We start from the raw sequence: 26,181 nt of genomic DNA on the forward strand, positions 1-26,181 counted from the left end.
CAGCCTAGCACAGTTTATAATTGGGAAAGTTATGATTAACTCTCAAGTTATTCAGAAGTTCCTATCTTCTTCATGGTCAAAAGTTCAGTGATGGCGGTTTTATTATGAACTTTTTGCAACTTTAAAATTCTACTGTGGAACACTTGTAAAATTTCACGGTAGCTCTTCCAGACATTTGCTTGGCCATCAATCCTTCAACACAGTGCCTGTTTCCATTGCTGACGTGGAATGTAGTTGGGGAGCAGCAGAGAGGAGAACCCTGTGCACTGATCAGACATAGTGAGCCACTACTATGGAGGGTATGGAGTTCAGATTGAGCACAGCACAGACAAAAGATCAGGCTGGACGTCTGAGCACTAATGTTGAATAATTCCAAGACTGAAAGGCTTAAAATATGAGAAATGTCTGATGTCCCTGGGTCTGTGCTTGATGGAGTTCAAAATGATTGGGGAGGAGGTGGGGGAGTATAATTTTATTGAAATCTACTGGCTACTGAAAGACCTGGATAGAGTGAATGTGGAGGGGATTTTTCCATTAGTACGAGAGTCTAGGTTTGAAGGGCACAGCCTGAAATAATGGGGCATTCCTTTAAAACTGCGATGAGGAGGAACTTCTTTAGTCAGAGGGTGGTGAATCTAGGGAATTCATTGTCAAAGAGGTCTGTGGAGGTCAAGTCATCGGGTGAATTTAAGGTAGAGATTGATAGGTTCTGAATTGGGAAAGGGGTCAAGAGTTCTTGGGTGAAGGTGGGAGAATGGAATTTAAAAAATTAGCCATAATTGAATGTCAGAGCAGATTAATGTGGGCTGAATGGCCTGATTCAGCTCCTACATCCTGGAGGGCTCTTAACATTTACAGTACACCACAATGTAACCAACTAAACTTGTGAGCTTGCTCTACAACTACCCCAGTTACAATACTGTGGGTTCCCTGCCCTCAGTCAGTGTAAAAGTACAGGTGAGTTGATTGAAGAGATTAGCCGGGAGTACTGAATAAACAAAGCTTCCTTTTGGCCAGTCTGCAGAGGAATGCATACAATTCACCAGGAATAGCCTGGAAACTCTGTGGCTTTATCTCTTTAATCCTCAAATGCTTTGTTGAGTTGTTTGCTGAATATTGCTATCAAGATACTGGTTTTGCAAGATCAAAGATGCATTTGGAAAGCATGTTATCTGTGTGGGCCACCTCACCTTGCGTTATTGGCAATCTAATTCTTCTCTGCGTGTGCCTACCTGTGGAATTTGTCAGACTTTCATTTAAGCCTGATGTACAATACTGTGCAAAAATCTTAGGTACCCCAGATTTTTTATATGTTTTCAGATGGCCTCCACAGAGCCCTGGCATCATTGAGCTGATTGGGATTAATAAGAGGGACAGTCAAGAATCTCCAAGCTGCTTGGAACAACTTGCCAGCTGACTTTCTTATAAAACTAAATGACAACGTTCCTAAGAGAATTGATAGTTTTAAAGGCAAAGGATAGTCAGACCAAATATTCTTTTGATTTAGTGATTTTACTATTTACTGCTCTTTATCTCTTTATAATAATTTTCTTTATATATTTAGAAACTTCATTATTTCTTAAGGCATCTTTACAGAATTTTTTATGTGCCTAAGACTTTCGCACAGTATTGTAGATAAATTTGATTAAAGAAACATAGTCTGATTAAGTGTATTCCGTAAGTGTGTTTCATTCAAATCTCATCACACAAATTCTTTAACATGCTCCGTTTCCTTTTCTGCTCAGACGTGTAACCGAAGACCTTTTGAGAGGAGCAGAGTCCCCTCGTCCATCCCAGACAAGCAATACAGAAACTATTGTCACAGCTGCTGAGACTGAAGTGGCCAAAGATTCTCCCCTGCAAGCTCAGGAGCCTGTCCATGCTGCACAAGCAACGAGCGCCTCGGGTACACTCACCGAGGCTCAGAACTCCCTGGTGAAATCGGAGTCACATATGGTTGTCCACCATGTTCAAAGTTCTCCCGTCCTAATTCACCAGTCCCACCACTCCTCAGCTTTAGTTCACTCTACCCAGAGTCCCCTGGTCATGTCGAAACAGACACACGGTGCATTATCCAGTGTTCAGCCACCACCTCAGGAGCCGGCAGATGGAGTATTTCAGACCCAAAGTGCTGCAGTTCATCACTTTCAGAGCTCACCATCGAGCACCCAGGCTCCTCCTGGTCAGATCCTCTTCTTCGAAGAAATCCATGCTGTAACAAGTACCAAAAAAGGCATTCACCGAAAAATGACCATTGAGGTATGCCTCTTGCACTTGTGGGGGGGTGGGGGGGGGGTCCGTTTGATTGGCGGTACTGCTGGCAGTTTCAAGTGTGTGCAGGGACACTGGCACCTGTGTTTAAACGCAGTTAAACCCGAGGGTCTGTTTTGCTTTGATTCCAGGCAGCGGAGAAGGAATGGGAGGGAAAGAGGCAGAACATGAATCAGTATGACGAGAAGGAGTTTGAGCGACTTCTGGAGGAGGCGCAAGCAAATATGATGAAGGGAATTCCTAGCCTGGAAGTAGAACCTGAACAGAAACCAGCTGCAAAGCCAGAGGATGTGGATGGGATCAAACAACTAGGTATGCAACATAATCTTTTATCATAATCAAGGAGAAAAGTTAGTGTGAGAGGGTAAAAGGGCATGATTCTCCAACATTCAAAGTCAATGTTGATTACATTTTGTTTTCCTTTAGCTCCAGCTTTGGTAAATTTGTATTGAGTTTTGATAATTTTTTTTAAAAATTAGCTTTATTTGTCACATGCACATCAAACCTTACAATAAAATGTATCGTTTACATCAAGTCAAATCTGTAAGTAATGTGATGGGGGCTGTCCGCAAGTGTTGCCATGCTTCTAATGCCAACACAGCATGCCCACAACTTAATCACCCGAACTGTAAACGTGGGCCTTTGGAATACGAGAGGAAACCAGAGCACTTGGTCATGTGGAGAACATACCAACTCCTTACAGACAGTGATGCAAATCGAACCCCAGTTGGCGATCATTGATACTGTAAAGCGATTGCACTATCCGCTACACCCTGTTGCTGCCCAACTCACATTGAGTAAACTCAAAATGATGCGGGTGACCTGTGAGCTATGAGCAATTAACGGGTTGAAAATGAAGGTTATACTTTGAACTGCAGATTGCGACCTCTCGCTTCACTTTCCCCATCACGCCCTCCTTCCCAATATCAAAAAGCACCTGCCTTAACTTTGGCAGAGTGACGCATGCCTCTTGGTATCTTGCAGAGGAGGTGCCATTGTTGGAAGCAGGAAATGAAAAGCCGATGAAATCTCCACCACCGCCACCGCCTCCACGCAGATCCTATCCGCCCGGTTCTGGCTTGACTACAGCGAGGTCTGGTGAAGTGATACTTGCTGTCAAGAAAGAGAGCAGTCCTGTTGCAGTAAGTCTTTGCTTCGGGATAGCAATTGATTGTGTGAAGCTACTTATTGTACAGCGTTAGCAAGTGCATGAGTCGCCTTGTTCCATGCAGAGTTCAGTGTATTTCACTAAATAATAAGCATTCATTTTGCTGATAGTTCAATAATGAGCCAGAGCTACCTCTCTTCTGCCCAGTCAGGGCGCTTTGTTAAGGGGATTTGTTTATGCATTTAATTCTGCCTTCCACACTTAGTAGTTGCAGATCCCACCCTTCTTTAAATTTGCTCCTGAGTGGCCAGGAGAGACGAGTACAATAATTGAGGGGTTTCCACACCCAACCTGACCACTCTATATTGTGGTCCTTCTCTACTGAGCCCTTCAGTGCATCCCTCAGCGTGTGCTCCTGTAGCCTGGAATAGTCCAGTCAATGTGCTGCCAGACCAGCAAGTTTCAGGCAGAGCAAAGGGTGTCTTTCACCAAATCGATGATCTGCCATCTCACCCCCGTGTGTCCCTGGGAGGTGCCTGTAGATCAGGGTCACGCAGCTGCTTGGGAGGAACCGTGACATGGGCCCCTTCATCTTCCTCCACACCCTCTTCCCAAACCCACAGTCCGCAAAGAGGTGAGCAGCCATCTTGGTGGGCACACTCATTTACTGTGAAAAGAGAAACATAGCTAATGTTAAGCCCCTCTTTAAAATGGGGAGAGCGTAAAAACAATCCTGATTTTCTGTTGCCTTAGGAAACATCTGTTTCAGTTGAGCTTGAAACATAGAACATTAAAGCACAGGAACAGGCCCTTCGGCTCATGATATTGTGCCAAATTAATTAAGCCGATGACACTTCGTTCCTACTGCCTGTACGTGGTCCATACTCTTGGTTCAATGAATATTCTCTATCTGAGGGCCTTTGAAGCTCATGGGTGAGTGAAAAAGTACATTCCCAGATAGACGTGGGAGTACCTGTGCACTATTTCAGTGTGTTACATTATTAGTGTGTGCATATGTTGCCTGTCAACATCTGTCAAACATATTTGTTGGGGGTACCTCGGTTTTCCCAAACAGTTGTCTTAAGAGGAGATGTGGCTTTCAGCAATTTCACTCTGTTCTGTTACTTGCATTCTTGCAAGCAAAGTACTGAGGACACTGCATTCTCAGTGCTAGTCAAATATATGAAGAATGGTGTTAATAAAGTTAACATTTTAATTTTGAGTTTATTAACCATTTTGAGAAGTGACAATGGGGTGCTTATTCCAGGGGATTTTTCAAGCTTGTTTATTTGCTGAATTGACGTTTACAGAAAGTATTATATTCAGCAATAGCCACTCTCACATTCTTAAAGCCTCATGTGGAGCATTAACATGGCTAGTATTTCCCATTGCCCACATGATGACAATACGGATAATTTTTCTTTAAATCTCCAACTACCAAACAGAAATAAATCATGATAACCTCCTTGTGTTGTTATGTAAAACTAAATAATTAATAATCCACAGAATATTGTCATCAGCACCTTAGACTGTTGGAGTGTGCTCCAGAGAGAAGTCTTAAGTCTTTCCGCCGTGATCAGGCTAATTGCCTTGTGTCAGAAAATGCTAAATAGTTCTCTGTGCAGCAGTTAGTGCTACTGCCCCTCAGCACCAGCAAGCCAGGATTATCCTGACCTTGTATATCATGGGGCAATATGGCCTTTTGGTCCATCTCATTTCTTCTGACAGGTGTCCTCCAAGCTGGACCAATTTAGCTGGGTAAGGCCCATACCTCTCTTATCCATGTACTTACCTAAGTGCCTTTTCAGTGTTGTTGTTATGCCTGCCTCAACCACACTCATTGACAGTTCATTCTGGATACAACTACCCTGTCTGTGAAGAAGTTTCCCTCCATATTCCTTTTACCTCTCACCTTACACGCTTGCCCTCTAGTTTTTAGTTTCCTTTCGGCCAGAAAAAGATTACGTGCATTCATCCTATCTGTACCCTTCATGATATTATACCTGTGTAGGGTCGTCCTCAATCTGCTCCACTTCAGATCCTAGCCTGTTCAGCCTTCCCCAACAACTCGGGCCCGTGTGTACTAACAGCATCCTCCTAGATCTTCTCTGTAATCTTTCCAGTTTAATGATGTCTTTCCTATAATGTGGTGACAAAACTGTACAACGGGTGTTGTTCCTGCAACCTGAGTGAAGCAACATGAAGAGCCTGTATTCCATTTGGGTAGCCTCCAACCTGATGGCGTGAATGCTGATTTCTCAAACTTCCAGTAATACTCCCCCCTCGCCATTCCCTGTCCCCTTTTCCCTCTCTCACGTCATCTCCTTGCCTGCCCATCACCTCCCTCTGGTGCTCTTTCCCCTTTTCTTCCGTCCACTCCTGTTAGATTCCCCCTTCTTCAGCCTTGTATTCCTTTCATCACTCAACTTCCAAACTCTTGACTTCACCCCTCCTTCCACCTCCCAGTTTCACCTATCAATTTGTACTTCTCCCATCCCCCCCCCCACCTTCTATCTCCGACCTCATCTTTTTTTCTCCAGTCTTACTTAAGAGTCTTGGCTCGAAACATCGACTGTACTCTTTTCCATTGATGCTGCCTGGCCTGCTGAGATCCCCCATCATTTTGTCTGTGTTGTTTAGGATTTGTAAACAAGGCAGTGTGTGGAAATATACATCAACATTTTCAGTTACAAAATACATTTACAATTTCTTGAGTGAATTTTAGACTCAAGTCAAATTTCAAACAGGAACATTAATTATTAACAGCTACAATGATGTACAATGGACTCCAGTTAATTGGGCCAGAGTTTAATCAGGCCAGCCACTTATTTGGAACAATACTTAACAAAAAACTAATTGAGAAAATTGCCACACTTTGTTTATTTGGGGGCAATGCTGCGTAACTGGGACAGGAAACTGTTGCTGAGTAGATACCAATTAGCATCACTTGTGCACACTTGTGTGGCCTTTGGAAGCTATACCATGCTTAGAGGGAACAGATTTTAAATAGTTTTGGTAGTGTTCTAATTTGTTCTGTACTTCAATTAAATACATAATTCGCTACTCAGTTTGTCATTTATACCTTCTTAACTATTTCCATGAACCTTCGTGGGGCAGGTGCTTAATTGGGTCAGAATGCATTGGTCCCAATGTGTCCCTATTGTCCAGAATCCACTGTATTTTTAAGATATATAAACCTCTCCATCCGGTCATGTGCCTCATTCAGTCTCAGAAGAGAAGTTTCCACTGCCCCAAGGAAATAACGTAACTTTCCCACATTGGCCACCCTTGGCTACACAGATTAATGAATTAGAAATGGCGCTGTGCTATAGATTTAAAAAGTATGCTTGTTATTTTTAACAGTCTGAAGAGAATAGCCCAGTGCTACTCAAATCTCCACGAAGTCCTGTGGAAGTGAAGGATCTGACGTTGACCCCTGCACCAATAGCAGCTACTGCCGTCAAAGAAGATGAAGATGAGGGCAACCGGCTGATGGCAGAGCTACAGGTAAATGACCCTGTAGTAAACGAAACGAAGTGTTAACTGTAGAGCAGTGTGCACGTGCTCTCACATCCATAAAGTTAACTTAATATGGCTCCATTTCTTCCATCAGAGATTTAGTAAAATGATTCTAAAGTTATAGCTTTTTAAATTTTTAATGATTAGACCAGCTTTGGAAAAGATGTTTCTAAATCCGTTTAATTATGGTATAGATTGAAAGCCTGGGGCCACTAAATTCCCACTGTCAGCTCTCTGTGGGGTGAACCGAGCATAAGAAATGAGAAGAGTGTGGCTGAAGAAAATAAGGCAACCTTGCCTTGAAGTTCTGCTCCAACAACATTTGCAGGGTAATTTAAAATGGTGTTGACAGAAGACTAAGAAGTGATCAGTCTGTTTGTCCATGGCTTGACAAGGCAGAGTGAGGAAAAATAAAGGGAAGTCAACCATAAAATAACAGTAGCAGAAAGCCTTTATAGTTGCATTTGGCAAACAAAGCTGAATATGCTGATTTTTCATTGCAGTGTAGAGATGAAGATTGGGTTTTTGGAAGACTAAAAATAACACTTTTTCCAACAGGCTCTAATGTGTTATTGGAGCCCCAGACTTCCTCGGTTCATCTTTCGTTAAAACAGGCCTCTTTTATAATGTACAAAAGAATCCATAGCAATTAGGTTGCCAAAGAAAGCAATGTTTCTGCTTCCATTACACCAAGGTATGGTTGCACATCCTCATTTATTTAGAAATTGACCACAGCAAACATTTTTGGGGCTTTTGGGCATTCCTCAGCAGATGCCTGATTAAAAAAAAATTGTATTAATGCCCGTTACGGGAAGGTTGAGCTCTGCAAGTGCTCAACTATTTTCTAAACAGGGAGAAAATCCAGGAATCTGAGATGCAGAGGGACTTGGGAGTCCTTGTGCAGAACACCCTGAAGGTTGAGTCGGTGGTGAGGAAGGCAAATGCAATGTTAGCATTCATTTCAAGAAGTCTAGAATACAAGAGCAGGGATGTGATGCTGAGGTTTTATAAAGCACTGGTGAGGCCTCACCTTGAGCATTGTGAACAGTTCTGTGCCCCTCATCTTTGAGAAGATGTTGGAGAGGGTCCAGAGGAGGTTCACAAGGATGATTCCAAAAATGAAAGGATATGAGGAGCATTTGATGGCTCTGGTTCTTTACTTGCTGGAATTCAGAAGGATGAGGAGGGATCTCATTGAAACCTTTCGAATGTTGAAATGCCTAGGCAGAGTAGATGTGGAAATTTATGTTTCCCATGGTGGGAGAGTCTAGGACAAGAGGGCACAGCCTCAGGATAGAGGGGCGTCCTTTCAAAACAGAGATGCGGAGAAATTTCTTTAGCCAGAGGGTGGTGAATTTCTGGAATTTGTTGCCACATGCAGCTGTGGAGGCCAGGTTGTTGGGTGTATTTAAGGTAGAGATTGATAGGTTCTTGATTGGACGTGGCATCAAAGGTTACAGGGGGAAGGCCGGGAACGGGCTGAGGAGGAGATTGAAAAAAATAGATCATCCATGATTGAATAGCGGAGCAGACTCGATGCGGCAGATGGTGTAACTCTGCACCTGTATCTTATGGCCTTGAGTGACTTGAAGGTGGTAAACGTGACTGCCTTTGCAACCAATGATCATTATATGTCACTGCCTTTACTTGGGTACACAGCCTTTTTGGAACAATTTCACCACACTCACTTATTTTGCTGCGTTGCAGTTCAAATATGGGCTGTTCTGGGAATAATAAAGCAAGCAGTAAAACAGTGTGAACACACATTAGAATGATGCCAGGTGAAGTGATATTTGTTGCCATTAACACATTGTCATCTCATGTCACTCCTTGTGGTATTGTGCATTCTTGACAGATTTTAGCAATAATTGCAAAGGATTGATTTTGAGGTCTCCTAACATGGTGCAGAATAGGAAACAACTAGAATAATGAAGCAAATCATGTTCACTGGTTTAATACTCCTTTCACTAAAGCTGTGTGATAAATGAACCAAAACAGGGCTTTTGAAAAGCATCAGGAAGCTCCTTGAGCGTGTGCTTCTTCTGGCACTGCTAATGATTAGCTGCTTAGCTCAACCAGTATGAAACCAGCCAGCCTCCAATGCCAGTTGTGAACTTGGGTGGGAATAACTGTAGGCTGATTGCATTGCTGACCTTTGTCATCACTCCACTGATGTTTGGAGAACATTTGAGAAGTTAATATCAGCTTTGCATAAAACATTCAAACTTGTTGGTTAAATCCAGGCATAGTTAGTTGGATGTCCACATGATTTAGAAGCAAGAATAGTCCTTGGTCCTTAATCTACAGTATTTACTGGAGATTGTGGCTGATTTAAGTGTGATCACAGGTCTGCACTCACAGTAGGCTTTCAAACCTCACGTCAATAATCTATCTACCTCGGATGAAGAATCTGTTTCCAGTATCCTTTGAGGAAGAGTGTTCCAAATCCTTCAACCTTTGAGGGAAAACAATTCACCTTATCTCCATGTTAAATGGAAGACCATTTATTTCCAGATAATTACACCTAGCTCCAGGTGTTGCCATTAGAGGAAGAATCCTCCACAACCACCCTCGTCAAGACCCTCTGCATTTTACATGCTTCTATCAAGTCACCAGCAGATCCATGCCCAGCCTGTCTGAGCTTTCCTTCGATATTAGTCACTGTTTGTTAGGTTTGCAACCTTGCAGTAAAGGAGTAGGTCTATCTTCTGGATGACTTCCATTAGAGAGAGCTCAGGGATAAAAATGGAGACTTGGTCTAATACTGGCAATGGGAAATCATGGAAAGAAATAACGCACCCTGCTGAATCTGTTCTGTAAAGCAACATTGTTCACTGTCTGGCTTTAGTTAACCAGACTTTCAGTTGATAAATTGAGAAAGCCAACCGGTTAGTGAACAATGAATGGAGTTGTTGTAATGTGCTTGGAAAAAAGTGACAATGGATTGAGTAGCTAGTTTTGGTGCAGACTGACTTTGGAGTGGGGTGATTGCAGTGGCCGAGCTATTGAAAAGATGGCCACATCACGACGTGCTTGTCAGCTGGTTTATTTGATCACACTTATCGCAAATTCTTCATGAATTATTCATACATGTTTTAAGGGAACCTTTTTTTTGCACTTTGTTATTCTCCCTGGCACATGTGCTGCCATTTCGTTGACAAGTGACATTAGCTGCTTAACATCACAAGGAAAGCTGGGACCTCCATTTGAATGCAGTATTGTGAAATGCTTGTCAACCCAATTTACCTGCAGTGGGCTATGGTGAATTGACCAATGTGAATAAGAAATCTGCAGCACCTGTTGTGTTGTGGCCCTTTCTTTACTTTGATGACAGAATTATTATGCTTGTCTCCCTGATGAGTATTTTGGATCTGAGTGTGTTAGGTACATAATACTTTTGTGAAGAAAGCCAAATTTTAGTTTGAATAGTCTCAACAGTCTGTTTTGTAATGTGTATGAAGAAACTGCAGTGAATGCTTATGGTTGAGTTAATCTCACAAATGACCCAGCAACAATTCATTAGCATAGTGTGGCTCGTTTCCATATATTGCACAAATGTCAAGTGACGACAAGCCACATGTTATAAACATCAGTTAATGTAAGGATGATATAGTTAAGATCAACAGATGGAGCAAACATAGACATATACCTTGTTATTCCATCACAAGATAAAGTATATTACTTGATTGACTGGAGAACATGATCTATGTCACAGTTGTAGCATTTTCTCAATTAAATGTCAGTGTCTGCAATGTAACTGCTATCCTTACTTAAGTGCAAACGTGTAACACTTTACAGTTAGAAACCAACAAAGTAAACTGAAACCAAAAATTAGACAAGAAAAAACCAACTTCAAGAGTGAGTCTGTTTAATCTGAGGCATTTGCTGATTAAATGATTACTGGGAAGGTTGGGAGTGAAGAGTGTTGAAATTAATTGATGTTTGCTAATATTCGGGGAGATTCTGACCTGACTGCTTAAGTGGCATGATTATCAATAACCTTAATTCCAAACCTGACAATCAGCTGCCTAGAAGAAAAATGAACTGGACCATCTATAATGAAGTCCACAGATCAGCAAAGAACATGTAGAATTTGGGAAAAATTGATGGTGATTTTGCAGGCTTTATTGAATTCTCTGTCAGCTTATTTGTCCATAATTCTTTTGGGCTGCCTCTGATGTATTTGCTGTGAAATAAAACTGACTTTTGTGCAGTCACTGATAATTATGTCAATTAAAAGGTCAAAGCAGAAACACCCCAAAGATTAGAAAGAGCCACTGATTAATTGCAGTGTTCTTTTCCCTGTCCAATCCAGCAACAATCCAATCAGTAAATGTTGTTATTAAATAGTCTTACATTTGAAGCTTAATTTTTTTTGTCAATTTTCTATCTTCTCTCCAATCTGTCCATTTCTATGCCCTAATTTGACAAGTTAAACATCTAATTTATCAGTGGGGATACCAGCAAGATTCAGATGTCAGATGCTAATATATTCACTCTCAATCTGAAACAGTCTTTAAGATGTCATTGAGAAATCTCCTTTATTCTATTTTAAGTTATATTCACCCCGTATGTACATAAGCTCTCTTAAAAACTACAGATGTATAATTTTGCTGGTGGTTTGGAAACGGGAGGAACGTTAAAATTAAATCAGTTATGCATTCTAGTTTTTGGGGTGTTTCTGACTTGACCCTTTAAAATGGCATAATTATCAGTAACTTTATGGAAGTCAATTGTATTGCATAGTGAATGCATCAGAGGCAGCCCGCAGAACTACAGGCTGACATAGAATTCCACATGCAACTGAGGGCAGTTCAAACTATTGCTGCTAGTCAATGAAGTGGAGCACTTTGATTCACACCTGTTACTTCACCTGCTCTGTCAAGACATCATTTTAAGATTTAGGCTTTGAGGCAAGTTATAAGAGACACAATCCATGGTTTGGGGAAGCACGTGCTTTTTTCAAGCTTACCTTACTAGAAGGAATCTACATGAATTTTTCTTTCAGTCAAATTTTGGAGAAGGTGCAAGTGATAAGAAATAAATTCAAGTTCAGGTACAGTGATGCATTTCCTGCTGACAGACAGGATTAGGATTTCCACCACAGTCTCTTCAGGTTGATGGCAATGAGTGGACAAAGATTTATTTTACCTTGGAGAGCCAAACCTAAGCATTAATTTGGGATGAGCTCTGGACAGTTCACAAAGCCCGGCCGTTCAGCTGCCTTTACAGTTTTTGCTTAGTGGGGTGCTTTCTGAACTGGAGAAACAGAAGAATCACAGCGCAATGATGCCTGAATATTAAAAATTACTTCAATAAAGAAGGCAAACTGTTATTTGTAATAATAGCTGCTTTTATTGAAAATAGTGGGGAAAATAATGGCATTCATGAGTGACGTCTTAATAGTTTGGAGGTGGAGCAAAGGTCCCAGTTGAAAGTAAACCTCTTGAAAATAGGACGTTTACCCGCGATAATTTTGTGAACATTGCTAATGCAATGAAGACAGTCAAGGTAAGACAGGGCTGTGTGTGCATGAAACCTCATTGCCTTTTCCAGTTCTGCATTAGGGTGCAATGAGGCTGCTGGCTGAAAGGGCGAGAGCAGCAGGAGTTCAACTTTCCTTCTGCTGCGCCACTGAGTCCGTGGCCAGTCCTTCAATATGTAGCACGGCTCCTTTCATCCCAAGGCGATTGGCAACCATGATTGTAAAGGTCGTGTTATGTTTTAATTATTTTAAAGTAATTTAAATCTGTTATGTTTTAAGCACATTCATTATTTATTTATAGTAGGATTATTTGATTTTTTTTCCCATTCAATGTTTTAAAATGTCTCAGAACTTCAGAGTTCTTTGACAGTAAAAAGCTTACTCCAGGTTGAGGACTTCAGGATCGTCTGCCTGAAGCCTGATGACCGTTGCCCTTCACAGGGAGGGAACAGTAGCGAGGCCTTGGACCTCTAGGCCAGTAGAAATTGTGGCTGCATTAATGGTTGGGGGTGGGGTTAAGCACAGGAAGTGGGCTGGACTGTGTATGACCCTTTGCACTCTGAGGTTGAACCTCGGGAAGAGCCTCTCTGTAGTAATGCACCGTTTTCCTTGCCTGCTCAATATGTGATCACACACTTTATTCAAGATCTTGCTACAGTTGCTTTGTATGTATTTTCTACAGAACAGCCCATTTCATCATGTTGGGACAACACTTTTCCTTTTAACGTAGTGAATAATTGCATCTCCGTGGATGAAAACATACTTTCATGAATAAAAATATCTGCCGAACAATCTACCACCTTACAAAATTATAATTTTATACTGTTGTAATGTTTTAGCTGGAATGTTTTGATAAAGGGTAATGCATGAACATTTAAGTTTGCATAACCTGACTAATATCACGCAGTGAACCTGAATCCACAGTCCCTCAAGCCGGTCTGTGGATGCAGTCCACATTAATTCATGTTTTTCTCTATGTCAGAAAAGCAAAGCAAATTGTTCTTTTTTTTTGATAAGCCCATTTTAATACTGTTTACTGCATCAGTAGTTTTCCCATTTGTTTTCAAAAAGTGTGAGTTTTTTTGTCAGTTTTGTTCAGTTAATTCTAAGACTTTTCAGCCTATTTCTTTCCACTACACTGCAGGAGGCTGTATTTACTTAAGCACAGGAGGAAACACAAGAAATTTTAGGCCTCTAGACAGTGATTAATGTGAGCAAAGCTCTTCAGTGCCCTGCCCTGCTGTGTTTGCAGTGTGAGGTGTTTATAGTATGTAGTCTGTAGGGAAATTTGCTGAATTTTTGTGAGCGAATCTGACAAGCTGAGGTTGGGTGTACAGTAATCAGTTAAAGCCAAATTTTTAAACTAATGCTAAAATGTTATCTGGTCTTAACAGTTGACAATGAATTATTTTTCAAAGTACGGTAAAATCTGTGATTTAGCATGTGCCAGACTTGACAGGTGCCAATTTAATCAAACACCCTTGTCCAGTTATTCTCTCGATGTAGCTGTTCACTTGACCCTGCTTGACCATGCAATCTGCCACTTCCTCTAAAAGGGTGGCATGATAGTGCAGTAGTTAGTGTAACACTATTACACAGCAGCATCCAGATTCAGTTCTGCCATTCTCTGTAAAGAGTTTGTATGTTCCCCCTGTGACCACGTAGGATACCTTCAGGTGCCCTGGCTTTCTCTCACATTCCAAAGGTGTGCGGGTTAGTACATTAATTGGTCACATGGGTGTAATTGGGCTCGTTGGGCTGGAAAGGTCTGTATCTGTGATGTATCTCTAAAATAAAATGTTTGTCACTGAATCAGATGACATTCTGTTTTATAATAGTATTTTTTTAAATCAATGAATATTTTAGCAATGTGTTGTAGGATTTAATTGTGGTGCTTTTATGAAGTGGGAAGTAGATATTGTATAAGATATTGAATTTAATAGTAAGATTAGATTTTACAGACCACCAGAATAAAATGTTATCACACAAATTTAAAGAAAACTGTGGTGAAGTTGATAAGTCTTCATTTTGTAGATGTTTATAGTTTGATGTGAAGTTCAATGGACTTAATGTTTCAGAATTATCAGAATCAGGGTTATTATCATTGACATAGGTAGTGAGATTTGTTTTGCAGCAGTTGTACAGTGCATTACATAAAAAATCAGCATAAGTTACAATAAGAAATGTATAACATAAATGGTGCAAAAAGAGAGCAAAATAGTGAGCTAGTGTTCATGGGTTCTTGGTTTGTTCAGAACTTTGATGGAGGATGGAAAGAACCTGTTCCTAAAACATTGAGTGTGTGTCCTCAGATGCCTGTGACTCCTCCCTGATGGTAGTAATGAGAAGAGGACATGTTCTAGATGGTGAGGGTGGATAGTGAACAATTGAACTTATTATCAACACATGAAATTCAATAAATTGTTTGAGAATTTAATTTATCTACAAATTTTTTTAAACTATAATTGACCTTCCTCTCTGACAAGAATCCGAAAACACCCAGTTCTGTGATCACAATAGAACTAACATATTTACAACTACTAAATCATCGGCTGCTGTAAACTAAAGCTGACCTGTGGTTTTAAAAATGACTTAAATTTACAAAGTGAAAATCATGATTTCAGGACATGTCAAAGTGCCGTGTGAAGTTTTTGAAGAGCTTCATGCTATAATAAAGGAAGTGAAGATACAGACAGTGCAGTTTACTGATAATGATTGTGTAATCTCTTTTAATATTGCTGATTCAGCGATAAATCCTGGTCCAGACAGGAAAGCTTTCCTTGAATGGCAGTATGATTTTTATGCTCATGTCAAACTTCAGCACAGACCTTTCTTAATTGAAAGTTGGGTTTGTACTTGGCCGAATAAACAGAATTAACAATGGAGTTTGTTGGTGTCCAGTTTTCATGCAAGTTCTTTGAAGCATATGTCAGTGAGTGGCTTGCTGAAGGATATTTTATTACCATTCTAGTTTAATGATGTAACTGTTGAGTACAAAATACTTTTGCTTGTCTCTAACCACAAGGGCTGGACTAACTTGTGCACAATGATAGCTCTATTAACTGAGTTCCTGGACTCTGTGTAAGGTGGTAAGTGGGTGATAAATCTCTGGCTAACATCCTGTACTTTAATCTCTCAGGCTTTCCAGAAATGTTCAGTTATGGATGTAGGTTCCAAAACAGTTGCTGAACATCCGAAAGTTGAATTACAAGCCAGAGATGTAAGGTCCACAACTTTATCATCCCCCAAAGAAAAGAAGGTAACATGTGTGGCATCAGAATATGAGCTTGCTATGCTCTACTCATTCCTTCTTTAGTACTAACCAGATCTCTTCCCTGCTGAAGCCTTTACTCTGAAAGCTCTGCAGCCAAAGTGTCTTGTAAGATTTCTACAGTGATTTGGCACCTACAAATAATCAGTTGCCATGTAACTTTTACTGGGCATTAACTTCTAAAGCTATTGATTTGTAGGGAAACATGTTCCTTCTCATAACTTACTCCTTTTTGTAATTTAGAAATTAATTAGATTATTATACTCTAAAGCAGGGTTTCCCAGCCTCGGGTCCATGGACCCATAAGACCATAAGATATAGAAGCAGAATTAGGCCATTTGGCCCATTGGTCTGGTCCACCATTTCGTCACAACTGATCCATTTTTCCTTTCCGCCCCAATCTCCTGGCTTCCACCTCCCCTCCCCCTGTATCCATTCATGCCCCAACTATTCAAGAATCTGTCAACCTCTGCCTTAGATATACATGAAGACTTGGCCTCCACAGCTGCATGTGGCAACAGATTCACCACTCTGGCTGAAGAAACTCCCCCTCATTTCTGTTCTAAAAGGACACACCTCTATTTTGAGGTTGTGTCTTCTGGTCATAGATACTCCAACCATAGGAAGCATCCTTTCCACATCCACTCTATCAAGGGCTTTCAACATTCAATAGGTTTCAATTAGGTAACCCTTCATTCTTCTAAATTCCAGTAAATGCAGACCCAGAGCCATCAAACATTCTTCCTATGACAAGCCATTGGACCCCTCAGTTAATGGTAGGGGTCAATGACATAAAAAAGGTTGGGAACTCCTGCTCTGCTAGCTTTGAAGGCTGGGTGGTAACATATCAGTGCTGTAGGCTGATACAGGGTGTGAGCTGGTAACTTGGTTCATTGACCCAATACATGGACAATCCAAACAAACCTCATTCCCAAAATTCAGTGATTTCCCCTTCAGTCCCTTCAATGGCATCACTCCGATTAGTTTTCTTTGCGATGTGATTGTAAGGCTACTTTCATCCCATTATATTTTCACTCTGACTCCCACTTTTATTAGGAAAGGAACTCGATGTAAATAGAATGTGCAAGTATTTGTCAGATCCATTAATTGTCCAGCGTTACTGAACACAGTCTTGCATTGGGTCCTTCATTGAACCATACTTTTGAATAGTAAAAAACAGAACTATGAATAATGCATTTATGTGCAGAAAATAGAACACATGTTAAAATTTGGAAGGCTTTGATGTATTCTGTGTGTCTCATCTGATTGAATAATAACATTATATTTCAGTAACTGGGAAGACAGTGTTTCCACATTCAATTAAATGCCTTGTTCAAAGTTAATAGAAAGCCATCTGACAAAAATGCCAAACAAGAATCTATTTCAAAACTTTCCTCTTTTAAAAAGCACTATGCAATTTGCAAGTCTCCCATAGTAGTTTATACTTATTTGATTTGATAGTGATCAAAACTTTTTTTAAGCTTGCAAGATGTTATTGCCAGTAGGTGGTAAACCATTTTATTTGCACTTATCTGATTCTTGTCAGGTTGTAAAATTTAATCACATAACACTGGTGTGCTCGCCCTCTGCTCTAATTCCCATAAGCTCAGTGAAAAGCAATAGACAAAGTAAAATGTAACATCTGGAGAATTTGGATATTTTCAAACCCCATTCCTTTCGTGAGGATTGTTAATCTGGTTCTGCCAAAATTAAACTCAGAAGAAGCCATAACTGAATCTGATCACGTTACACAACGTTTGCCTAGGTATAAAGTGGTGTCATGCTTAAAAAAACTTCATAAATACTGTATGTTATCCACCAATATAGCCACTTTATAAACCACATCAGTGGCAAATATTATATGGTTGTGTAATTTATGGATATTTCCAAAATTCCATTTTAAAGAAGTTGATAAGATCGTTATGGATGTTCGAGACACTTTGGTTGTTGGAGCTGACCACTTTTTGACTGCATGTAAAACATCCTCTTTCTAGCTCTCTAAAATCAAAAGGTAGTCAGTGCTGAGAACAACCTCAGTCTTCCTTTTGGTTTACTTACTGAAAATCAACCGGACTGCAAGCATGGAGTTTAGTGGTACCAGCTACTGCTGGTTCTAAGACTTGGTTCAGTTTTCTAATGTCTCAGAATTTTGGCTCAATACTACTGTGCATTTGAAGTAAATCCTCAGGCTGTTAACTTGCTAAAGCCTTCTATGTGATTTTGCTTGAATCTAAACAGAGTGATATTGGTAATATATTGCAATCAACCTTTGTTTTCCTGGCTGATGGAGTGATCTGTGTCCATAGTCCATTTCTTAGCAGCAGAAAGTCTCATTTTACTCTCACCTCTTTACCTTTGCTCTGCTTCCTTACTGGTTTAACCCAAACTTTGTATTGATTATGTTTATCAGGAAATGTATTTTGTGATGATAAAAAATTAGGGGGACTGGTGCGGCATTTAACGTGACTTTGATTGTTGATGAAAAAATGCATAAAAACTGGTTTTGTACTCAAATTGCTTAGTTTATATTCTGCAATAATAAATGCCTGTCCAAGAATCATTGGGTGGTGGGTAACGTTAACAAAGTTGAAGGGTCTACATTAATGGAAATGCTGATCATTTCATCCAGTAAATCCAGTCCAGAAAACTACCAAAGGTGGAAACCCTCTGATTGGCCTGACATAAAGTTCATAAGCAAAATAGCAAATTAATTCAATCAATCAGTAGATAACCTATAGTGTGAAATCTGTGCATACTATTTATAATGGTACAATAATTAAAAAATACAAATTTTAGACTGTAATGTCTGTAAGACCATAAAACATAGAGGCAAAATTTGCCATTTGGCCCATTGTGTTTGTTCATCGTGGCTGTTTTATTACCCCTCTCTGCCCCATTTTCCTGCCTCCTCCCCAACCTTTGACACCCTTACTAATCAAGAAGCTATCAACTCTGCTTTAAATAAACCCAATGACTTGACCTCCACAGCAGTCTGTGGCAATGAATTCCACAGAGTCACCAGCCTTTAGCTGATGAAATTCCTTCACATCTCTGTTCTAACGGGATGTCCTTGTACTCTGAGCCTGCACCCTTCATCCTAGACTCACCCACAATAGGAAACATCCTTTGCATGTCCACTCTATTTAGGCCTTTCAATATTCGATAGGTTTCAATGAGATTGTCTCTTCTCAACTCCAGTGAGTACAGACCCAGAGCTATCAAGCACTCCTCGTGTTAACCCTTTAAGTACCGGGATTGTTTTTCTCTGGTTGCTCTCTGATGCCAGCACATCCTTCCTTAGATGAGGGGCCCAAAACTTATAAATTTTCTCATAAATTGCAAAAACCACAGTCACTGATAAAGCGCAGCCCCTATTGCCTGAATTTGCTCGATGCTGCTGGATTGGGCGGTATTAAAAATTCAAGGTTCTTTTCTTTTTCTGAAGTCCTCTTTCGCTTTTAAAGGGAGTAAATCCTTTTTTTTAAATTGCAATGCAGAGTTTCTATTTTGTTTGCAATCTATTTTAAAATTTCTTTGTTTTCACTTTTTGGCAGCTTTCAAGTAGAACCCAAGATGAAACAGTATTTTAATTTTTATTGCTATAAAATATTTTCCTGTGCAGACTGAATTGATACTCAGGTTATTGCTGCAGTAACCATCAGCTCCCTCTAAAAGCTGCATGGAAGAGACTTCTGTACTAATCCGCCAGATTTTATTCATTTTTTTGTTGCAGAGCGTTCCATTTAAACTCCGTTGGGATAATTATTTGCTGCATTTTCAGTCAGTTACTAATGATGATTCTGGGGGAGAAAACTTGTATTCCAGCAATAAACAAAAGATTTGCAGACTGGATGACTGAAGATTTCACGAACACTGAAATCACAGATGTCCTTCAATCTCAAATTTGAATCAATACTTGTTTGCTGTGTATGGTGTGAATTAAATTTATTCAAAGGCATTAATGCTTTGAATGTTTCTTTATTTGTATCAGCTTCTTTGGGCTTGCTTGTTGAATATCTCAAACGTTATTGTTGTCTTTTTTTTTTATTTTGGAGCTTTGGCTAGGCTAGATGCTGCCGGTGGTTTCTTTTGAGATCTGATGCTGAGGCTGTTTGTGTTTTGATGTGCGGTGACTGACCAACACCTTGTCCAATCTGTGACTTACGCTATTCAATCTTTGTGGGGATTTGTTCCTGTTTTGCGTGGTCAGTTTTTAACTTGGTGAATGTTTAATGTGCTGTATTTCAGATTGTAAAGCTCCAAGCTAATATTTTTGTTGACTCACTTGGAATATTTTTGGTTGCATTATGCCTGTGATACACTGCACTGCAAAAAGGTGACTGCAATGTATTTTGCAGACTTTAGGGTTAAGCTGCTCTGCTTAAATGTAGTTCCTGATTTCCAGACCATTTCTTGTGCAATAACTTTTCGTAATCAACTATCCTAGCAGAGACCAGACACTTTTGGCGAACAGGTTATATGCACAGAGAATGAACCCAAGGCTGTGCTGGACTCTGAAGTGGTAAGTAATCTGAAATGGCAGCATCTGGGAGCTGCTTTCTGTTACAAATTATTAATACCATATTATTAAAAGGTCATTTTGATTCAAAGAAATTGTATTGCAGAATACTTTTTTATTTGTAGGTTTTCTCTTTTTTTCCCTAGGTTTCTTGTGACACTACAATGGCCTCCAGTGTGTTTGAATTCCATGATCAGCCAGCACTTACTCAAGTGGAGCTTCAGCCACAGAATGATAGCCCCTTATCTTCAACACTGCAGAAGAACACTGCAAAATGCTTAATTGAAGAACAGATATCGGAGCTCCATCAGGCGCATGTCGCCATTCATTCAGTTGAAGATAAGAAAGATGTCCCTCCAGAGAAAGAGTTTATGCCGACAATAGAAACTGATGAATTAAATGTGAAGCTTGATAGGAAAACTGGCCTGCAGGATTTTGACTCATTGCGTGGAGCAGACAAGTCAGTTTGTACAAGTATTTCCATATTTGAGGAGGTTGTTGGTCAGAGTCCTCACCCCAAGCCGAAGCAAACAAGTATAGCAATGCCCCTACTGCAGTCCACTAAAGTTCTAGAGCAGCATGACTCATTCATTAACAAGCGTGAGCCCCTTGAGCAAGAAATGCCATCAGCTGAGATGCATAGTCAGAAAAACAACTATAGCCAGCAGGTGGTATTGAGACAGAAACCCCTCCAAAACATTACCATTAAATATCAGGATGATGTTGAATCTTCAAGCTCTTCTGATGAAGAGTCCCGAACAAGTGACAACATTGCATTCATGATCACAAACACTGAAGTCCAGGCGCTGTCCAGTGGGGAGGTCAGTGAAATTGTGAACAAGAAAGGCGAATACATCCAGACAGTGAACGTAGATGCAAATCAAGAAATGACGGCACATCGAGATAGTTATCACGAGGCTGGGCAGGAGGACCCAGTGCTCTTCATGGATAGAAAACCAGTCATTATCATCTTTGATGAGCCAATGGACATCCGATCAGCTTACAAGAGATTGTCAACAGTTTTTGAAGAATGTGATGAAGAATTAGAAAAGATAATGGCCGAAGATAAAATTGAAGAAGAGAACGAAGAACCTGAAGAGTCCATCCCTGTAGAAATGTTAGATAAACCCACAAAGATTAGTGATGAAGTGCAAATGCAAAACATTTCTTCTCCCAGGGGTTCAGTACCCAGTGATAAAACTAACAGCCTGTTACACCTTAGTTCCACTGAAATCAGTGCACCAACAGAAAGTAAATTTGATGAGATAGAATGTGAGGACTCAAAATCAGATTGTGTAGAAGGGGGCCCATTTTCCAACAAGCCAGACAGCAAGAAAAAGTTTAAATTTAAATTCCCCAAGAAACAATTTGCAGCTCTGACTCAAGCTATTAAAACAGGCACAAAGACTGGCAAGAAAACATTACAGGTTGTTGTTTATGAGGATGAGGAAGAACTTGATGGAACAGTGAGACAGCATAAGGAAGCTAAAAGATTTGAAATTGAGCAATCAAAAAGCAAAGATGAAGCCCCAGAACCAAGGCAATTTAGCTATACTGACATGGCATCTAATCCGTCTAGAACTGACCAGATTCGAAAAAATACTTACCAGACATTGAATAGCCTTGAGCAAACTATCAAACAGCTAGAAACAACTATTAGTGAAATGAACCCGAAGGTGGGAGAGGAGAAGTATACAACATGCCCCTCGAAGACAAGTGAATTAACTCAGGGACCTGTATCATGGGATGAAGGCAAATCTACTGAGTATCTGTTGCATTCCACTACCAAGGCAACTCATACCACCAAGACCAAACCACCACTCCTTCCAAAAATCTCCACAAAATCAAGTGAACAGCAGGTGTCCTGTTGTATTTTTTTTAATATGCTACATGTGGGTGAAGTGATTCTTCTTTCTGGTTTCTAACACCTGATGCATAACTGGTTAATAGTTTGGTGAACATTGGTGTTGGGCAAAGCTAATGTTTATTAATCTGAAAGCTAATTTGATCTTTGTTGATTGAAACTGTAATGATGCTTTGGTCTAACTGGGTGTTTGATCTTCAGGTAATGTAAGCTGCTTCTAAAATAACTTTTTTTTTATTTTCCACCTCTGCACTTCTAATCAAGCTTGAATCTGGTTGAAATGGGGACCACATTTCTGTTCCCTGTGCATGTGAAGGTAAATGGATTTCTGTGATGTTTAGGGCAATGGTGACGCACAAGGAGGCTGTTTCTTTTCTGATCTTTTGGAGATTTGCTAATCCACATTGTGATTCAGACCTATTCACAGGAATAAAGATTTTCTGTGCTTTGTTTTAAGTGCAATGATTTGATTTTCTTGTAGGGTTCAAGCGTGATGTCCCCAACCAGCAGAATGCCAGTCTCTGTAGGATCAAAATTACGGCAGCAACAAGGCGGTACAGAGAAAGTGACAAAACAGAAGCTTCAGGACACCCAACGACAGTTCCGACAGGTAGTTTTGTTCTAGACTCTGGCCAGAAAATTAAGAAGAAAATTAAATTATTTGTGAATTTTAAAGTCTTTTTTTCTTAATTAAATGTAAATGTTGCAGTATCTGATTTTAATTACTCAATTGATTTATGAACCGGACCTGGTATCAGCTCGTAATTGCTGATGAACTGTGAAATATCTTTTGTCTTTGCTGTAATCCTCAAAGTATTTTCCCATTTCTCTGTCGTAACCTCTTGTTGAACATCTGTATCATCTTGTGCAGTAAACCAATTAACAAGTAACTTGCTACTGATTTGTTTCCCATTTTCCATCAGAATTTATAGTGTGTGACTTGAATGGCTAAAATAACCAGATTTAACCTATACACCTTAACTAACTACCATAATAATTAATAGTTTGGAATATGAATGACTAGTTAGTTAGTTTAATTTCCAAGCTTGCATTCTAATAGTAGAGATGCATGGTTCTAATAATCTCAATATTCATACTGTTTCCTTTTATTTTCTTTCTTTCCACATTTGTATGTTGTGGGATTTACCAGGTCCGTTAAACTCCTGCAAGGCTCACCGGGATAATAAGGTTCTGCAGTGTTAATTCTTTTGTCCGCCTGGGACTGTTCTGGCAGGCCCCATGGCTAAAATGTTGGTGGCTGTCTGACAAACTTTATCTCCTGCCATCTTTGTTTGCAGGCTAATGGAAGTGCTAAGAAACCTGGTGGGGAGAGTAAGGCTACTTCCCCTACTTTACCTGCTTCTAAGATCCCAGCCTTTTCTCCTAGCTCTGGGAAGAGTAGCTCTGTGTCTGGTTCTAGCAATGAAAACACTAACCATCCCAGTACTTCCAGCAAACATCCCTTATCCACTGCTAATTCCCTTGCTCCAGCTTCAGGGCGTAATGCCCAAGTTCCATCTGGGTCCCATATTCCTTCTACCTCTAATGGCTCGCTTAAGCTTCATGCTCATAACCCCGCCATAACGGGCAGAGGGCAGCCTCTTTCTTTTCAAAATGGCAGATCCCCTTCATCTTCCTCACCCTCTTGCTCATCCCCGGTTTCTCCAAACTCACTGACTCAAGGGGCGAAGAGCATCCGGACAATCCATACTGCTAGTTTTGCCAGCTACAAGCAACAGAACATCAACCCCAGCAAATCTGCTGTCAAAGAAACTGCATAGAGACATGTTGGATCCATTCCATCTTTAATTTCTTTTCAAAAAGATTGCATTAGAAGGCTTTTCATTTCATTATGATTTTGTAAAATTCCTCACATTGTGTGCAGCCAGAATTAACAGACTGTTGTGAACCTGCGGACACTGAATCCTTGTGTGGTTTCAATGGAAATGTGAAGTAACTTGTAGTGTTTCTCTTGTAAATAATTATTTGAGTTGAGCAGATTCAAAATCAGGTGGTATAATAAAAGAATAGATGTTGAGGTATAACAAACACAGTAGCAAAGACATTCACCTGCTGACAACCTTTTTTTCAAGCACATTGTTTTGTAGACAGAGTATATTTTCACATTGTGCAGTTAGCATTGCTTTGACTATTGTAAAGTTTGAATAACAGACACTGGGATACTGATTTTAAAGCTAAAGCATAAATTATTCTATACCAAATCATCAGAATGGGGGGGAGGGGGGGACTGGCGAACTGTAACAGAGTCATGAACATAAGGTCAAAGGTAAAACAGTAACAAGGTAACTACACACACAGCTTGCACTGAATTAAACCTATTCAGCATATTTGTTATTAGACTGCTATAGTAAGAATATGACAAGTGCTTTATTTAATGCTTGTTTCTAAATTCTAGCAAGTGGACTTTACCTGCAGCTAATAATGCTAAGTCATGGACAACTACCTGTAGCTTAAGGAGATGATCTGTAGTGTGTTTATTGACCATAACTAGCTGCATATTTCATTAAAGCAAGAAGTAATCAATACTCCAAATTACGTCTCTGTTTCCACTATTGAGAGTTTTTATCAATAATAGTGCTTCACATGATGATGAAAAAGGGACATGATAATGCCAATCAAATACATTGTTTGGACGAGTGCAAGACTGGTGTAATGTTGTAGATATATTATCTATGTTGTACTGCCATTCTCTCAATAATAAAACTATATAAGTATTGTTTTTTTTTGGCGTGATGGATGAAATTCTGTTTCCTATTTTGCATCAGTTTTAATGTAAAGGTGATTATTCTTTCTATTTGCTGCAAACTTTGTACTTCCATTTAATAGCCCTTAAAATATCATTATAAAATTGTTTTTTCTTTAAACTAACTTTAAGCCTAGTTTCAAGAAAGTGAATCTAGTTGCGGTTACTTATTAAAAAATGTTAACCTACATTAAGAGACTTGTAAAACTGGCAAATCTATATGTTTTGTGTGTATATGAAGTTATACACAATATCTGCTTATAAATCTGCAGGGATGCTTATAGTTTTCACTCTAGTACCAAAGTTTGTTAATTTGCATGTCTTTTTATTATAAGATATATTTTAAGAAACAGATGGGTATATGTGATCTATAAGATGGGGCATGTTTGCACATCCAGAGGTTTTTTTTGTACATAGTTTTGTTATTTGTAAAACATATTATATTGTAAAATACGGCATTGTGGTGAACTGCAAACTCTAGCCTTGTGAAGAAGCAATGGAAATAAAGGGCCGCATGCTTGTAGTTCTATCTTTTGTCATTTGAGTAATGGTATGTTGATCAGTATAATTCACCTGAGGAATATCAAGAGTCCATTTACCACCCTTCTCTTACACTCTCTGGGTCTCTCGGTCTCTGTATTTAGTTTCCAGTTGTTAAAATGATAGATATATAAAGATACTTCATCAATGTGTTTGTGTCACAGCAGAAGGTTGATACTGCTTTGGGAATTGATTGAGGAGGCTGCACTTTACTACAGATATCCCATTGGATCAGCTATTCAGGGAGGTTGTGTTTGGCACATTGGGAAATCCGTATTTCCAATCATAAATGAAGAGTGAATGGAACATCACCCTGCCACCAGCTGTTACCCTGCATATTCCAGTGCTTAAAAAGCTTTAACAGAATCCTGTGCTACATTTAATAGAGTAAAGTTGACATTTTGAAAAGGGTCGCAAATCATAAATTTCAATTTGAACAAAAGCTGAATATGTTGTGCCTTTATTTGTTGCATGTCACGTTTATATTCCAGAGCACTTTAAATGAAGTCTAGGAGTCCCAGTGCTACTGTAGAAGTGCAGCGATGAGTCAAACTGCTGCGCATGTTGGAAATTGGAAATAAAGCAGAAATTGTTGGAAATACTCTGCAGGGCAGGTAACATCTGCAGAGAAAGAAACAGGGACAACATTTTTGTTAAATTACCTTTCACCAGGTTCAGCTATTAACAATAGTTAATGCAAGCAGAAAATACTGGAAGCACTCAATATGGTAAGTTGCACAGTGTAAAGAAAACCACAACATAGTACAATACAGTACAGAAATAGGACCACAGCCTGCGTTTGGCCCATGTCCCTCTGTTCCAGTCTATTCACTCATCTGT

The 26,181-nt window shown here is 39.8% G+C and overlaps 1 protein-coding gene across 18 annotated transcripts in view; it reads left to right on the forward strand.

Annotated features, from left to right (window-relative positions):
- LOC140732271 (sickle tail protein) overlaps positions 1 to 25,330 on the forward strand; it is a 634,545-nt gene extending 609,215 nt beyond the window's left edge. For 13 of the 18 annotated variants that reach the window (XM_073054661.1, XM_073054663.1, XM_073054664.1 and 10 more), the window contains 9 exons: positions 1,746 to 2,259; positions 2,403 to 2,583; positions 3,256 to 3,413; positions 6,743 to 6,886; positions 15,523 to 15,642; positions 20,102 to 20,176; positions 20,320 to 22,032; positions 22,519 to 22,647; positions 23,336 to 25,330. In XM_073054661.1, the coding sequence (XP_072910762.1) occupies positions 1,746 to 2,259; positions 2,403 to 2,583; positions 3,256 to 3,413; positions 6,743 to 6,886; positions 15,523 to 15,642; positions 20,102 to 20,176; positions 20,320 to 22,032; positions 22,519 to 22,647; positions 23,336 to 23,818 (3,517 nt within the window). In that variant the 3' untranslated portion in view covers positions 23,819 to 25,330. Of the gene's footprint in view, positions 1 to 1,745; positions 2,260 to 2,402; positions 2,584 to 3,255; positions 3,414 to 6,742; positions 6,887 to 15,522; positions 15,643 to 20,101; positions 20,177 to 20,319; positions 22,033 to 22,518; positions 22,648 to 23,187 lie in introns of all 18 variants that reach the window. The other 5 variants (XM_073054668.1, XM_073054662.1, XM_073054676.1 and 2 more) reach the window with 5 other exon arrangements.
- The last annotated feature ends 851 nt before the right edge of the window (positions 25,331 to 26,181 follow it).

This window comes from Hemitrygon akajei, chromosome 8 (assembly GCF_048418815.1).
Source record: "Hemitrygon akajei chromosome 8, sHemAka1.3, whole genome shotgun sequence".
Lineage (NCBI taxonomy): Eukaryota > Metazoa > Chordata > Chondrichthyes > Myliobatiformes > Dasyatidae > Hemitrygon > Hemitrygon akajei.